Raw genomic sequence first — 17,577 nt, forward strand, 5'->3', positions numbered from 1 at the left:
CACTACTTCACACCAACCCTTGCTGCAAGAAGGACAGCATGACTCTGATCCCATCTCCAGGGGTCCTGAACACCACTTGACAAACAGGTGTGTCTCGTAGACTGTGCTCTCTCCAAAGTGATGGTGTCTACTACCCCTTGGACCAGACATGAAGTTTCCAGATGTCTGGACACAGGTGCCTCTCTGAGTCAGCAGATCCTTCCTCAAAGGAATCTGCCAAAGAGGGGCTGTCACAAGGAGTATTAGTCCTGGGAGCGCCACAAGCAGGACCTGCTCCTTGTCCTCCCTGATCTTGCACAACATCTGTGCGAGAAGGCTCACTGGGGGAAACACATATACGCACAGGCCCTGCGGCCAGCCGAGTGTTCCCTCAGTCAGGGAGTAAAACAACTAGCAGTGAGAGGTCTCTGGAGAGGCAAAAAAGTCTACCTGAGCCTCTCCGAAATGTCTCTAGCTCAGCTGGACCATCTGGGGATGGAGCCTCCATTCTCTGGGGAGCGCAGCTCGTGACAGCTCGTTGGCTTCCCGGTTGTGCAAGCCCGAGATGTGAATGGCATGATAAATACGATCTATCTGACATGACTTGAGCACACCATAAGTCCTGTAAGTTGTGAGGTGGGGTCTCCATGGGACTTGATTGTTCAGCACATCCCACAGATGTTTGATTGGATTGAGATCTGGGGAATTTGGAGGCCAAATCAACACCTCACAGTGTTCAGATTCTTCACCTCAAAATTCTTCTGGTGCCCACTGTTGGCACTTTCGGCAGACAGGGGTCAGCAGTGAGGCTTAGCCGCCATTGACCCTGTCACCAGTTCACCACTGTTCCTTCCTTGGACCATTTTGATGGATACTGACCATTGTCGACTGGGAACACCCCACAAGAACTGCAGTTTTGGAGATGCTCTGACCCAGTTGTCTAGCCATCAAAATTTAACCTTTGTCAAACTCAAATCTTGCCCACTTTTCCTGCTTCTAAAGCCTTCTATACACTGCATTTGAGGTTAAAAAGTATATAAATTTTCAATTTGTTTCAAAAATGATCGTTTTGTTAGATAAGACTCTTCTTCCTTGGCTGGGATCATTTAGAGCCATTTGAAGCTGCATTTAAACTTCATTCTGGAAGTTTAAACTTGGGGACACCATTAAAGGCCACTATATGGAGAAAAATTCTGGAATGTTTTCTTCAAGAAACATAATTTCTTATTGACTGAAGAAAGAAAGACATGAACATCTTGGATGACAAGGGGGTGAGTAAATTATCTGTCAATTTTTGTTCTGGAAGTGGTTTTCTCCTTTAATGTGGCTTAAATGGACTAAATCAGTGACATTGGTGCCAAATTTGGGATTATTAAATACTATTAATAATAATAATAATAATAATTTTAATATTAATAACCTTATTAATAGCATTACTATTAATAAAGCAGATAGCCACTAATGCAAATTATGCGGTTTGTTGTGGCAAACAGGATCTAGCACAACATTTGTGTTTCTTTCTTCAAAGGATGCATCTATTTAGCGAATCAAACACTGTACATATGCTAATATGATGCTTTAAAAAACGCTTGGCTAAGAAATCCATCACCAGCTGGTGGTCTGGCTTCATTTGTAGACGGTCCGTTTCAGTGCTAAGACTTGGGATTTTCAATACACAGTCAGGTCCATATATATTTGGACACTGACACAATTTTCTTAATTTCGGCTCTGTATGCCACTAGAATCGAAATGAAACAATCAAGATGAAATTGAAGTGCAGGCCTTAAGCTTCAATTCAGGGAGTTTATATATGCTTTTAACAGTGTTTTATGACAAACGTAACTCAATATAAATTGCAACTACAGTAAAAACACTTTTACTATTCTAAAAACACAGATTTGTGAGCATTATCGGACTTAGGAATGTTAGAATAAACCAGAAACACACGTGATCGTTGTCATGCGGCGAATCTGACCAATCGTGAAACAGCTGTGTCATCATCAGAGCTCCTGCAGCCGCTTTGAAGAAACTGCACTGAGGCTGAGCGGCTGAGTCAGCCTGCTGCTCTCAAATCACTATTACGATACTTTGATGCCACATGTGACCGTCACAAGGCATCTGCGGCGTCTCAAGTTGGACAAAATTTCTAACCAGCATGCACTGCTTCAAGTCAGAATTTGATCGAGCTGCACAGTGCTGCATTAAGTCGAACACACCTTGTGTCTTATGTTCTGATTGGTTCCTTGGTTGCATTTGTCATATTCTCATTGGTTGTCTTAGTCATGTGTCTTGTTTTTCATTGGTTGGTTTGTCATATGACCCTCTTTGTTTAGTATAAATATATTGCCCATGTTGCTGTTGGTGCGCTGTGGCTCTGTTTCTGTTCAAGTCTGTTTCTGTTTCATCCCAAGCCAAGTCTGTCCATACCAAGCCAAGTCTACTCATGCCAAGTCAAGTCAGTAAAACAGATCATCTAAGGAGGCGTGAGATGTGCTAGCAATACAAAGTTACAGTTGTTCAGAAGAGAAAGGAAAGGAAGAAATAGTGGAATTATAGTGTGTATACTCTTAAAAATAGAGGTGCTTAAAAAGGTTCTTCACAGTAATGCCATAAAGGAACCATTTTTGGTTCCACAAAGAACCATTCAGTCAGTGGTTCTTTGAAGAACCATCTCTCTGTTACCTTTTTATAATCTGAAGAAGCTTCTTTCACCACAAAGAACCTTTTGTGAAACAGCTTTTGTCCATTTCCAAAATATAATGTATCACCCCCCTTTTCATCCAAGATGTTTATGTCTTTCTTTCTTCAGTCGTAAAGAAATTAAGTTTTTTTGAGGAAAACATTTCTGCATTTTTCCCCATATAATGGACTGATGGAAGATTTTGAACTTCCAAAAGGCAGTTTAAATGCGGCTTCAAACTATCCCAAATGCGGTTGTAAACGATCCCAGGCGAGGAAGAAGGGTCTTATCTAGTGAAAAGATTGGTTATTTTCATTTAAAAAAATACAATTTTAATAATTTTTTGAATCTCAACGCTCATTTTGCCTTTCTCTCCCTGAACTCTGTGTATTCTAGTTCAAGACAGTTAGGGTATATCAAAAAACTCTGATCGTATTTTCTCCCTCAACTTCAAAAATCATGTCAAAATCATCCTACATCACTGCAGAAGTACCGACCCAGTCTTTGCAAAGTGAACATGCAAAAAAGATTAAACACCCTTAACAAAAAAGGTAAAACAGTGATGTAGGACGATTTTGAAGTTGAGGGAGAACATGAGATGGGAGTTTTTCAACATACCCTAACTGTCATGAACCAGACAAGACAAGACAAGCGTTTTGCATTAAAAAGTATATAAGTTGTATTATTTTTATTAATATAACCGATCATTTCGCTAGATAAGACCCTTCTTTCTCAGCTGGGATTGTTTACAACCGCATTTGGGATTGTTTGAAGCCATATTAAACTGCATTTTGGAAGTTCAAAATCAGGGGGACCATATCAGTTCATTATATGGAGAAAAATCCTGAAATGTTTTCCTTAAAAAAACATAATTTCTTTACGACTGAAGAAAGAAAGACATAAAGATCATGGATGACAAGGGGGTGAGTAAATTATTTGTAAATTGTTGTTCTGGAAGTGGTCTTCTCCTTTAAAGGTGCTTTATGGAACCATTTAGACAAAAAGAGTTCGTCTATGGCATCATGAAGCACCTTTATTTTTAAGTGTATATATGCACATACTGTACTTCACATAAATAAGTACACCAGCTCTGAACAAAAAAATATATATATTTTTTTTTTAATAATTACAAATACAATTCAAAGAAAGATGACAAGATTGAAATGTATTAAACATAAGCTTAATAAAAACAGAAACATACGTCATTAATATATGTAAAATAAGTCAATAGACAAAATTAAAAGATGGGTGGCTCCAAAATCAAATGTTTGTTTGTTTTTTTGTATGTGTTGAAATTTCTGGCAAAAGGTCAAAACTAATTTGACCTTTCTACTGCATAGACAGCCAAATTTTATTAAAACTTTTCAGTGGTGAATAATTCTTTTAATTGCTTATAGAAAAAATGTGGTTTTATCCATTTCTTGAATACTGTAAAGAAATTTGCAAGTGGGCTTGTGAAGAGCAGTGAGGGTGCCTTTCTGTGATGGCACCACAAGGTGCTGCTAACTCACTGATCACAGGCATCTGGAGGGGGGTTATAGTTTTGTGAGGAGTGAATTAGGCCTGTCATGATAACAACTTTTTCTTGTGCAATATATTGCCCCAGAAATCATTGCGATAAGGTATATTATTTTCATTTTAAGACCATTTTATGCTACTAAATATATAATCATAATATAACAGAATAATAATGCAATAAGCCTATACAATTTTAAATGACAACAAACTTTTAATTCTTAAGAATATTTAGATCATGGAAATTAGGTATTAAAATATTATATACCTTACAAAATGCACCTATCAGCAATCTATAAGACAAATGTATGCAGAAAATATAACAAAACAGAAGAATACATTTGAGTAAAGAAATATTTGTTATAAAACTAATGAAACTTTATGTGTCTTCACTTCTGTGAATTGTGCAGTTTCTCTTGGGCTTCTTATTGTTTGAACAGCATCATTGCTTTAGAAGTGTCTCCATCTGATCAATTTCTCTGGAGACATCTAGAAATATATGTATTACAAAATGAATATGTGTTACAAAGTGTTGCACAATTTACATAAACATGTAGAGTGATTGAGAATAATCAGCCAATACCTTACAATGCAAAGTGTCTTGTTTAATTTAAAAAGATTTCATTTTCTCTTACCCATCAATGTCGTATTGATGCTTTGTGACAGTGAGAGATCCATTGCTTTCTTTAGTCCTGGTTCAAGAACATCTTTTATGTGCAGCTGCACAAAGAAACAAAAGAATCAGTTTAATCGTTTAATACACGCTTGTCTTAATACATGCTTGTCCTATTAAAGGTGAGATCAATACCTTTAATTGATTTAACTTTTTAAGCACTTCCATTTTGGCTTTGTTGAACATGTGGTGTTTTTTCTCATTGACTGTGTTTACTAGCATATCTTGCCTTTCCTTTATGGATCCTGTTCCTGTCAGGGCTGCAGCTTCTAAAATAAGAAACATTTAGTTGGTGAATATTTGTTTGCAGCAATTAAAATAAATAGTTTGTGATTAAATCACATTTTAATGCTTGCTTACTTTCATAGCAGGGAGACATTTCATTCTGAATGGTTTTTATAATTGATGAGTAGATGTCTTTCCCTAATTCAACAGTTTCTCTATTAAGCAATTCCTTCAGTTTGGATTCCTTTTAGAAGGAGTGGAAAAAAGTCAGAAAAGTCTTTTTATCAATGTATCTGAGTGTGTCAGTCCCTCCATTAATATATTAACAGTTTGTTCAGTGCATTTCATCACTCTCTGGTTTATTAATCTGCAAGTGTAAACTTTACTGGATGAGATGGCAAACTTAAACCTGTTGTTAATTATTTTTAATAAACAAAAACAGACACAGAGAACCAGGGCCAGGTTAAATATGTCTTGTGCCCATGAGAGAACAACTTGCTGAACTCACCTCTGTTTTGACGAAGTTCTGAATGTGACGTATCACAGAAGATCTGAGGTACGCAGGGTCACTCTGGATGATAGTGAACTTATCAATCTGTTCTTGCACTGACCTCCCTGTTTTTCCACTCACACTGAAGCCATAAAATCCAAAACCAATTAGAGTTTATATTAAAAAGTGTTATTTTTTATTTATTTTTTCATTAAGTGTTGTTGTACTACTTGAGACATAATAATATTTTGACATAAGTACAAGTTTGTTTGTTTTTATGTAAAAACGTTTATAACAAACAACAATTAAAGCATTTTAAAAACTAGTAAGCTGCATGTCACATATATCATGTCACTTATACAGCTGTATTATCTTTTTTTTATTAAGTATTAAGTTAGTTTAGATAAATGTTTATTTATTAATGCTTATCAAATAAGTTTTATGTATTTATGTAGCATCAAACGAACAATATAACATCACTTTTTGGGAAAATGGCGTAAATAATAAAAATGAAATTTGCTGAAACTGGAAAGGCCTGCACTCTAAAAAAGATGGTTCTTTAAAGATTCAGTAACACTTTAGGATAACACTAAAAAATATGGGCCAATTCTCAGTATTAACTAGTTTCTTATTAGCTTGCCTATTATTAACACATTGGATATTTATCAGTACTTACAAAGCACATATTTTGCATGAACATATTCTACAACCCTAATCCTAGACAATACCCAAGCTTATCAACTAACTCACAAACTATTAATAAACAGCAAATTAGGAGTTTAGCAACTCAAAAGTCATAGTTATTGGTTTGTTAATAAGAACTGGATCTTAAAATAAAGTGACCAAAGGTTCTTTACAAATAGTAATGGTTCTATTTAGTACCATATCATTCTGAAAAAGTGTAAATTCCCTGTGCTCACATCAGAACACTTGCCCAGTCAGATTTAGGGGCTAAATGTCAGATACATATCTATAACTGATTATGCTGATTCCCTAAACTTGCCTCGAGTCATTGACCAACCATTATATTGTTTTCATTGTTTTGTGACCTAAACAAAGGAAGACTGAAAATAGAATGATAAAACAACTTACGGGAAAATCTGGCTGAAATTTTCATAAATGTTTTCATGCAGGGGTTTTGCCAATTTCTTGTTCAGATCTAGGACTGCATCGCAGTTTTTATGCCAATAGCATCCATAATTCTTGCACAAAGTTTGAATGATTTTATGGAATCCTCTCCCATCTTTTTTCTGAAAAAAAAAGAAAAAAGTGAGTAAAAGTGTTAAACAGACATGAAAATGGTGATACTTTTTATATATTTGAATCACACTCACAGGTGCTACCAGTGCCTTTGCGGAAGCAACACATGATTGCACTGATTCTTCCACTCCCTTTGAGAGACACTTCTCCAGATCATTAGAAATGTTGTCAAAATATTTGTCCATTTCACTTAGCGCCACCTTCAGATTATTTTCAAGATCCATGCGGATGGCGACTTTCATCTCAGCCTAAAACACATCCATACAACAGTAGTGAATTACTAAATAATATACCAAAATTCTGAAAACATCTGCATGTAAAACATGTATAATTTTGATGCATACTGCTTTCTTGTCTGTATCCAGCTGGACACTTTGGATCAGAGACAGAACTCCTTTTGCCTCAGACACATAATCTCTGGTCAGTTCTCGGTTAATGCTCTTGTTAAGGCTCCTCAGAACATCCTGCAGCTTTGGGATTTCTACAGAAAGGTGTGATTTTGATTAATTTGTTCAGTGCTTTGCCTGGCACATTTAATGACATTTTGCTTGACTCATTTAAATTTCAGCTTGTTTAAAATATGCAGGTAATTACAGAAAAGACTATTTATTTATTTATTTATTTTTAATGGGGCTGAGTGATACGGCAAAAAATAAAATCATATTTTTTTTCTTTCAGAAAGTTTGAACTTTTCTCAGTTTTTATTTGGACTTTTTTTCTTTCTTTTTTAACATTTAACTCGTCAGCTTTAAAATGTAACAACAGCTTGATTCATGTTTTAAAAAACACTCTTTAACTCATGTTCATGATCACTCATTATGTGTTCGGATCATTGTTTTATTATAACTGTTACTATTACTAGCATATTGTCAATGTGTCTAAAACCAATAACATTTTCTAATATTTCAATATCGCGATTCCTTGATTTATAAAAAATTAAATCATGGCAAAACATTAAATTAGAATTAAGAGAAAATCTGAAAGAGAAAAAAAAAACATCCAACCCTACTTCATTTATACATTTTGTGTGTTCTAATGAAGAACTGTACTGTAGTAACAAGGAGAGTTTTACCTGTTTCAGCAGATTCCAGATTTAAGCTGGTGTCGAAAAATGCATTGGAACTTACAGTAAATACTTGAAGAAAATCACTGTCAGTTCTGAATTTTTTCTATAAATAAATATAGAGGAAAAGCAAATAATTAAAAATGTAAAAATAATTAAAAATGATTAAAAACGATAGTAACAAAAAGAAATGGTGTTAACGATGGTAAAGAAAATACCTTGATTTCAGATTTTTCAAACTTTTCTTTCACCTTTGTCTTGACATCTTCATTTCTATGACGTATGCACAGTATTTTCTGATCCTGAATGATTAAAAACATGTGAAAATAAGGGGTGTCGTAATATAAGGCAATTTGAAATCTGTTTAAATGACTGAATATACATACTTCTTAAACTATTTATATAATATTTAGAATATTTTTAAAAATATATATATTTCTTAAATTTATAATACACTTTCATTTATAATACACTTAATTTTTATTACACTTTAATCTCTATCGATTGTTTCTATGTCAATTACCTCATAATAATAATAATATTAACCTCAAAAGATTTTTTTATAAACAAAATATATGTAAAACCTGTAAACTATATTAAACAGTTCTCAACCTTTTTCCTTCTCCAACTACTACAATGCCTCATGCTATTTTTTAAACAAAATAAATTCAAGATTAAGTTATTTCAATGTCCCCTTGGAGGATCACTGAGGACTACGGTGACCGGGAGGGGACACCTTCGGTTCACTTAAGTTTGTCGCGGCCACGACATAACAACTCGTGGGAACGTGATATTACGTCGCGGCCACGAGATCATTTTGTCGAGGTGACGACATCCTTATGTCATGGCCACGAGATGCTATGATGAGGGAACGACATCCATCTCGCTTTGCCTAACGTTCTGTAGGCCCTATATGCTAGTATTTGCTATATTTTGCAAATACTGTAAACGACAATTATGCCAATAAAGTTTTGACAGAAGTTTTGATTGTATTTATGCCCCTGTGTGACGATAAATGATTTACAAATGAAACTACGTGAATATATAGGCTAGTCTATTAATTAGACGAAATAAAATAGAATATATGTCAAATTCAACCTTTAAACTGCATTCCAGTAAAAATCCCAATATAGCATATTTAAAATTGTACTGGCATGTCAAGCATTTAAGTAAAGAGATCGAAATTAAGGTAAAAAAAAAAAAAAAAACTAATATAAAGGAATGATACAAATATTACAGAAAAAGAGGATCAGTTAATGGACTTACAAGACTGTGGGATGCATGAAATGTTTGTAGGACTATTTGATATACTTCATGTAATATTTATTAATGATCACCTTCTTTTGAATGCTGTCTACATCGAACACAGATGACATTCACGTAGACAGCATCGCATAATATTATCATTTAATATTGTATTAATTTCTAAAATAATTAATATAATAATTCCTTAATTCAAAATAAAATATTAATAAACCTATCTCTGATAATCCCGGGTTACTATGGTCACGCAGGTTTGTTTACGCATTAAACTCGTGGCCACGAGAAGCGCATGTCGTTTCCTCAACATAATAAGACGTGGCCACGAGAAATGGATGTCGTTCCCTCATCATAGCATCTCGTGGCCACGACATAAGGATGTCGTTACCTCGACAAAATGATCTCGTGGCCACGACATAATATGACGTTCCCACGAGTTGATATGACGTTCCCACGAATTAATATCTCATGGCCATGACATAATATCACGTTCCCACGACTTGATATATCGTGGCCACGACACACTTAAGTGAACCGAAGGTGTCCCCTTCCGGTCACCGTAGAGGACCCCTAGTGTGTCTTTCCTCCTGAAATTTTACATGAATTAAATTCCAGTAACAATCCCATTTCCAGAAAAGTTTACATATTTTGTAAAATACAACAAAAAGAAGAATCTGTTGTTTGTAAATTCTCTACCATGTCGTTTGTGTAAGGAAGCCGTGCAGATCTAAAAAGACAGATAAAAAAGTCAAAAAGGGTTGTTTTGAAATTCTGGGGCCATATTTACAAAACACCTTGAGGCTAAAAGTGACAGATTTAGGAGACACTCTTAAAAATAGTGGGGGCACAAGTCAGGTCTAATACCGTACTCCTAAAGTTTTACTCGAAGAATATTTCACAAAGTGTTTTAGCCCTAAAAACAGCTCCTAAATCTGTGGAAAGTTAAAGGTAGTTAACCTCTAGTTGACCTCTAATTCACCAAATCACAAACCCTCCTAAAATGGATTTTGCTCAGAAGACACCTTACAATGTAAACATTTTAGAAATATTTCACAATAATTTGCCCTTAATTTAATTTAATTATTTCCTAATTTTCATGTACAAGTTGGGCAAGAAGTAACAGCTGTTCTTGTGTGCAGTTTGGTTTTCTTTTGCACAGTGTTTTACTGTCAGCCATGATTATTCTAGTATATTAATTAAAGCATTCCTTAGTAAGGTCTCAGCAGCTTTGTGAATTGGTTTTAAAAGGAAACTCTTACTGCTATTTCAGAGAACTCTTAGTGGTTAAATAAAATATTTTATGAATATGGCCCCTAAAAGACATACAATATCAATAACAACTTATACTATATTCTCCAAAGGCATATCAGCAATCCTGGGGGAAAAAAATAAATAAACAAAATAAATAAATATTGATTGGCACATGAAGAGTCACCTCAATGTAATTGGTCAAAAAAGTGTGATCCACTCTTAGATTCTTTTTTGCCGTTTACATAAGGCATCCATCACAGAGACAAAATTCTCAGCGACACCTATTTCAGTAATAGCAGGACAGATTGCAAGAACATTTTATGCTATGATTTAGGCTATAAATAAAATATAATAATACTTACAGCCCATTTAATGATAAAGATATTCTAATTCTAACCTCATATAGGCTCCTGGATTGATATCATCAGTCTTTGTACAGATGAAGTTGATGTGTTTACATTCTCTTCCTGGTCCCAGTTCCTCACTGCAGTGCTTTAATATCCCCCAGGGATATCTGTCAGTGATTGCTCGATTGATAGCACTTACAATCCACACAGAATAGCACTCTGACAGTTTCTGCGGGATTTGAAATAGTAAGTTAGAGGACAAGCTTGTAGTAACATTTGATTGTGTGGTTTTATAACATTTATTTTGAGTAAGTAATATATTTACAGATTTCCACAGGTCATCTCTAGTCTTATTGCAGTCTTCAGTCCCAGGAATATCAACAATCACAATGTGTTCCAGAAGTTCATGACAATCTGGAATCTTGATATTGACACTCTTCAAAAGCGGCCAGTACCAGCCACCGGGACTTGACTTACTGTGTTGTATGAACCGTGCAACATCACTAGCAAATTCAGACATCTGTGGAGGAAATAATTTGTTAATTTTACTTAGAAATACATTCAAAATACATTATTATTAACAGTATTAGTAGTATTAATGATCTAATGAAATTGATTTTTGAAATATATGAAAAAAAACAGTTACATCACTCTTTGAGATTGTTTTTTTACTGATGGACATTAATTTTTCAATCTCAGCATATTTGTCATCTTTCTTGAGCTCTTCTAATGTTTTCTGGTCTGCATCAGCTCCATACAGCGCAGTGATCTTTTCTTCAGCAATTTCAATCAAGTCATCATTCCTGTCCTCACTGTCATCTTGTAAATCTCTGAAAAGATCTTCCAGCTCTTTCTCCCACTCCTGCACAGGCACAACATAGAAAATACTTTTTTTTTTCTTTTCCTCCAGTCTGATTTATTTTTATATTTATTAAGAACTCCCATTAAAGTCATGGTAAGATGAGTGTAAATGGGGAAACCTCTTTAGAGATGAATTCGATCTCTGCTGTGTAGTTGGAGTCAGTCAGATTGGCTTCCACCTGAGTAACAACAGATGTACAGGCACCAAAACAACCAGATGGCAGGAGATCTTTTTCCCCCAAGATTGCACTTAATAGGGAGCTTTTTCCTTCTCCTGCCCTTCCAAAAATTCCAATGGTTGCCTTCTTTCTGTTGACTGTATACATTTTATTTATCTTTGAAATGATTTCATTGTGCATATTGATTGTGTGGGCCAAGTTATCAGTGACTCTTTTCATGATTTGCTTTGCCTTCAACATGATCTCCATATCTGTGCACAATGAAGAAGAAGAAAATCATAGAGGGGATTATTTAAAGCACACATTTAATAAAAAAGTGTGGAGACTTGCTAGTCAGCCAAGTGACCAGTTAGTCTAGTAGTGACAGATTCAGATTGTACTTGCCTGTTGTCAGTAGTGACTCTCTACTTGAGTCAGACAATTCACAATCACGTTTTCTTTTAGTACCTATGACAGAATTAATTCTGCTCATTATATTTCCTCAATATTCAAAAAGTAAATCACACACTGATCTAGCCATTCTGGGATGTATGGAAAGTAGCGACATATAAAATCTTGACAGATTAAGAATGTACTTGCCTGAAACCAACGTTTCAGAAAGATGTTTTCTTTTTGTAACTGCCAAATAATTCATAAGATTCATTTTGTTTTAATCACAGGCTTTAAAGCAAACTTTTAAAAATGTATTGTGCACTGAAAATCTTCCACTTTGCTTAGCTCTCAATGATCATTTATTCTTGATTATTCTTGCTATGTTAAAATGCATGAATACAAGAATTTGGCTTCAGCAGAGTGCGAAAAGTACCATATTTTACCTATTTTTCTAAATATTGTAGCTATGGTTCTGGAGGCTGAGAGAGCTTTATTAATGTGCCACACATTGCTTGGGTCTCAGTATACATTTTTAAAAGTTTTTAACTTAGCATGCCATCCCGAAATGCAACACGCGTGGCAAGAGAGAATTATAAATAACCCTAGTGACCGCAAAAAATGACACCTTGCAAACTACTGTGATATTAAACAATGCTTATGCGTTTTTTATTGTCAAATGTTTCATATTTATCCATTAGGTGAAGAAAGACATTTAAGCGATTGTTACAAAATTGACTCACCATGAGGGGAAAATCTAGAAATTTGAAGAGAAGATGCTGGTGCAGGATGCAGTGTAGATCTGAAAAGAAAAAAAAACAAGTAACAGAAATTAATACAAAATAATTAATAGAAAGCAAAATAACAATCATTTGAAACAAAAGTACATTTGTTTGTTTCAAATGTATTTAAATATTTTCTTTTTATAAAAGTATTAAATATCTCTCAATATTCCTTACCTTTCTTTCTGTTCTTTTAATGCTTTTTGCTTCTCTTTAGCCTGTTCATATGTCGCTACAATAAAATATATAAAAAAAATACAACAAAACAGTAGTTAACAACAGCAAAATAATAAATTTGGGTGAATTATTTGTTTAGCTATCTTGCTTGTGGAAAAAAAATATTACCGTGATCATTCTTATCTCAATGTATCTTTTCCAAGCATTGTTTCACTTTATCATGCCACTGATAAATATAATATATATTACACAGAGGATGTAAACAGGATTTTTTTAAATAGAAATTATTACCACATTCCCCATGGACTTGAATATTTAACATCTCCCATGGATTTCTGCTTGGAACAGGAGGCTCAAGTCTGTTCTTTACAGCTTCTGTGCACTTCTCTGGTGACTTGAATGGAGGCCAATAACAATGTGTCCTTTCTTCATTCTGCCATATTGCTGGTATCACTGTCAGCTCATTTGATTTTTTCAAGGTAACAACTTTATAGAAATTTAGCCTAGTAAAAAAATAGTTACATCAAAAACAAGGGTATATTAAAACAGAAATAAACTCTGAACCCAAATCTTTAATTTCAAAGAGAATGTCTTTCATATTATACCTGCTAAGCAAGTTGAGTAATGATCATCTTTTGAACAGTTTAATTAAGAAAATCTCTAATACTTGCCTATCTTTCAGTGCTCTTTGTTCCACTTGGTAATTTACAGCCTCCTCATAAGTGTCTGCCATTAGATAAAACATTTTAGTAGGTTAAAGGAGAAGTCCACTTCCAAAACAAAGATTCACATATAATGAAATAATATGGAGAAAAATCCTGAAATGTTTTCCTCAAAAAACATAATTTCTTTACAACTAAAGAAAGAAAGACATAAACATCTTGGATGACAAGGGGGTGAGTACATTATATGTGAATCTTTGTTTTGGAAGTGGACTTCTTTAAGAAACTGTAAAATATTATAATAATATTGTTATACTGCAAATTATTTAATTATACATTATAATTTAATACAAGCTAACAACCATCTTTCAGTGTGATGATGAACATTTATAGCTGCATTAACTGAATAAAAAGGATCTAAATATCTGTATTTCCAGACCTCGTGGCACTTTTAAATAAACTATATGGCCAAAGATTTGTGGACATTCCCTTTATATTAAGTTCAGGTCTGGGCTTTCAACCTAAATTACATTAAACTAACTTTCAAAAAACTCAAGTGAATATCACATAGCATCAAATTTTACAGTGCAGCATTTGTTTGTTAACAAGACTTGTTTTTACTGCAATTTCTAGTAATATTCAGTTTTAATTCATTAAAATGCTGAATCACAAACATTTGGCTGAACAGCGTGCATCACATGTATAAAAACAAATAATTTTAAATCTGTTACCATATTTTTCATGAAAGAGCACATTTAATTTCTCCCATGGTTTCTCTCCTGTTGAAGGCTTAAGATTGCTCTTAACTGCTTCCAAGTACTTCTCTGTTGATTTGAATGGCGGCCAGTAACATTGTTTTTGGTCTGTGCTCAACCAGTCTGATGCTACTACCATTACTTCATCTGTATCTTCCAATGTAACAACAGCAAATGTCAGCCTAACAATAAAAAATAAAATGACATATTAAAACTAAAATCTTTGCTGTTCAATATTAACATGTATGCATTCACATAACAAGTCCAGCATTCACAATGGAATTAAAAGCAAGGTTGTGCTGTGCAGATGCAAGCAAATTTTAGTGAGTGAGCAAAAGTAGCCACTAGTGGGACACATTGCTGAATGCTGTTGGTTATGTATGACCACAGGGGTAGTTTTACATTATTCAACATAATGTTGATTGTAAAGTTCTTAATAAGAATTCATCACATGCTATTATTATCAACAAAATATTTGCAAACTATGCTTTTATTTTGCAGTATAAAATAATGGAGCAAAATACTAACCCACTGTTTTAAAAGAGATACTATATGTTTTAGATAGTAACCCACAAATCACACTATTTATATAAAGCTACATTATGCAGCAAAAAAAATCCTATCCATTAGAAATCTCAGCGTGAGACTGTTGTTGCAGTTACATTGAAGCTCCACTTAAAACAGGCCTTAAAGATTGCCATCTTAAAATAGAGATGCTTCATATACTAAAATACACTTTTATTTGTTAGCCAAAATGTCTGTTAATAAATTATAAGTTAGGTATTGTCCTGATTGTGTCATCCTCACCCGCTATCCACTGACTGGTTGTCCTCCTCATATACCATAAGCTCATAAACACTCTTTTGAAAGTCTCTTTCTTTGGATTCATCTTTCCATTCATCACAATCCTCAGTCTTAATGAAGGCCATTAGAATGCCTGGAAAAATAATTTATTAGTCAAATTGATCAGATGATACTAACAATTGTAAGTTTCAGTCTTTGTAGAACATAATTATCATTAAAACTGGCTGTCTGAAAAAATCCCTTTGAGGAAAACATTGACATTACACATCGAGTATGCCACTGCAGCTGCAATTTGAAAAGGAAAATTCAAAATTTTTTTAACTACAAAAAAATCTCGATATCTTGACAGACTAGATGTTTTTGATTTTTCTGCAGTTGGTAGGTCTAGTCATTATTTATTATCATTGAATTTCGTGATGGGTAAAACGATGAAGACAAAACAGTTGTAAACCATAAAGTGCCTGATGAAAGAAAAATAATCTCTATTAAACAGTAAGAAATATTATTTTCACTAGTTGCACAGTTTCCTCATGGGTACAAATTGTCAAATTGAAGTAAGTAAATTAAAAAATAATTACCAAAAATAAATAAATACATAAAGAATCAATAAAATCTAAATCAACTAAACCTAGATAAATACAAATATAAAATAATCCGGGTTTTGTTATTATTTCTCATAATCATTGTTTACTGCATAATCTAATGTAATGAGTTAATAGTTTTGGCAGATGTTTCAACATTACAAACCTGGAACATTAATTTGTTCCACAAAGTAGAGTAGGATTTTAATAAAATGTGATCTATGTGACCCTAGCTCGCCAATTCAAATCAATAGGCTTGGACAGATTATCAGAATTATCAGAACCACCTGCAAACGCAGTTTTAGGGGTTGGGTACGCTAGTAGCTTTTCCTGATTTGTATTTTCTGCACAGCAAGATCTACTGCCTACGTTTTCAACACATTTCTCAACAAAAATTAACATCGACGAGTTTTGCTCCTTGTTTTTAGTTTAAAAAAGGTGAAAACGGTAAATTAAAGTCCTGGCTAATAAAGTTTGACTGAAGATAGACGAAGCTGTTTTAGACGCACGTTCTTCTTTCAAGTTGTAATACCATCGTTCTTTTACTTTACTGTACATTAATGTAATAAAAGTTACCTTGTATGTTTCATTACCTTGTATGTTTTATTATCCTCCTTTGCAGGTTTTGGGAAGACACGCTTTTTCACCTTTGAAATAACGGTAGTGATGTTAAGTTCAACACGGAAGCTCCGAAGCCTGTATAAAACCCCCCCCGACAAATTTCACTTTGAAGCAACTGTATCAGAGCTCGATTCGTTTTGAAAAAAAACGTGATCTATGACGTTCGAAGCTTCAGTAACCTAAATTACACGTGACTGCTTCAGTACCTGGTTGGAAAAACCTCAGTGCTGTTTCCTTTACGTTATTACATGTGTTAACATGGTTTATTAATTTATTTTTAATCGTAATTTATATATTGAGCTCAAAAATTAACTTTGGCCGTAACAGTCTGGACTGAGGCAAAGTTAAAATAAACAGATCATAGATTTAATTTATGAATTTATGTTTCATTTATTTTACTTATTTTAGTGCTAGTACACAGACACAAATGAATGACTTTGACAATGACCATTATTTATATACAATAAAATAAAACAAATAATTGTACAACCAGATGTGAAACCAGTGGCTGTTATGGAACAGAGCACTTTGGAAGGTGTTATACATTTTTACGTCCACTAGATGGCCACGACATGAACCGTTTTAAAAAGCTTTGACAATTCACCATCACTAAATAACAATTAATTCTTCTTGCTGAGATCTAGTTAACAGGAGAGCGGTGCCTTGTTTACAACTTATAGAGCTAGTAAAATATGTGGAAAACAATTTGATGTCGTTATTGATTATATAACAAACCTTAGCATTACACCTGGTCCGAGACGCATCAGATTTAGTTCTGAAATGACAAAATCGCATCCAATCAGAGCGTATGTTTAAAACACAGTGCGTGAAAGTTTTTGTAATTTATTATAACAAAGAAAGAGCAGAGACGATGTAAATAATATATTCAGTATGCAGTGTAGAGAGCTTCATTAATTAAAACGCACGTTTGTAAGATCGCAATTAACTAAGACAAGTGACCGTTTTTTATGATTATGATTTTATGATTGAGTTTGCAAAAGTGAAATTGAGTTTATACAACAGTTTTATACATTTTTTATTTT

The 17,577-nt window shown here is 34.0% G+C and overlaps 1 protein-coding gene across 1 annotated transcript; it reads right to left on the reverse strand.

Moving 5' to 3' along the window:
- Nucleotides 1-3,811: 3,811 nt before the first annotated feature.
- LOC127181374 (nuclear GTPase SLIP-GC) lies at nucleotides 3,812-16,646 on the reverse strand. Its single transcript, XM_051136067.1, has 24 exons — nucleotides 16,507-16,646; nucleotides 15,336-15,465; nucleotides 14,505-14,710; nucleotides 13,783-13,837; nucleotides 13,403-13,614; nucleotides 13,112-13,166; nucleotides 12,896-12,954; nucleotides 12,363-12,401; nucleotides 12,168-12,230; nucleotides 11,724-12,034; nucleotides 11,390-11,605; nucleotides 11,069-11,263; nucleotides 10,794-10,972; nucleotides 9,842-9,872; nucleotides 8,104-8,187; nucleotides 7,895-7,991; nucleotides 7,167-7,303; nucleotides 6,897-7,070; nucleotides 6,655-6,812; nucleotides 5,581-5,704; nucleotides 5,208-5,316; nucleotides 4,983-5,116; nucleotides 4,810-4,894; nucleotides 3,812-4,663 (listed from the first exon to the last, which is right to left on the reverse strand). The coding sequence occupies exons 2-24, from the start codon at nucleotides 15,455-15,457 to the stop codon at nucleotides 4,617-4,619; spliced, it is 2,892 nt and encodes a 963-aa protein (XP_050992024.1). The 5' UTR covers nucleotides 15,458-15,465; nucleotides 16,507-16,646; the 3' UTR covers nucleotides 3,812-4,616.
- Nucleotides 16,647-17,577: the final 931 nt, after the last annotated feature.

This window comes from Labeo rohita, chromosome 19 (assembly GCF_022985175.1).
Source record: "Labeo rohita strain BAU-BD-2019 chromosome 19, IGBB_LRoh.1.0, whole genome shotgun sequence".
Classification (NCBI taxonomy): Eukaryota; Metazoa; Chordata; class Actinopteri; order Cypriniformes; family Cyprinidae; genus Labeo; species Labeo rohita.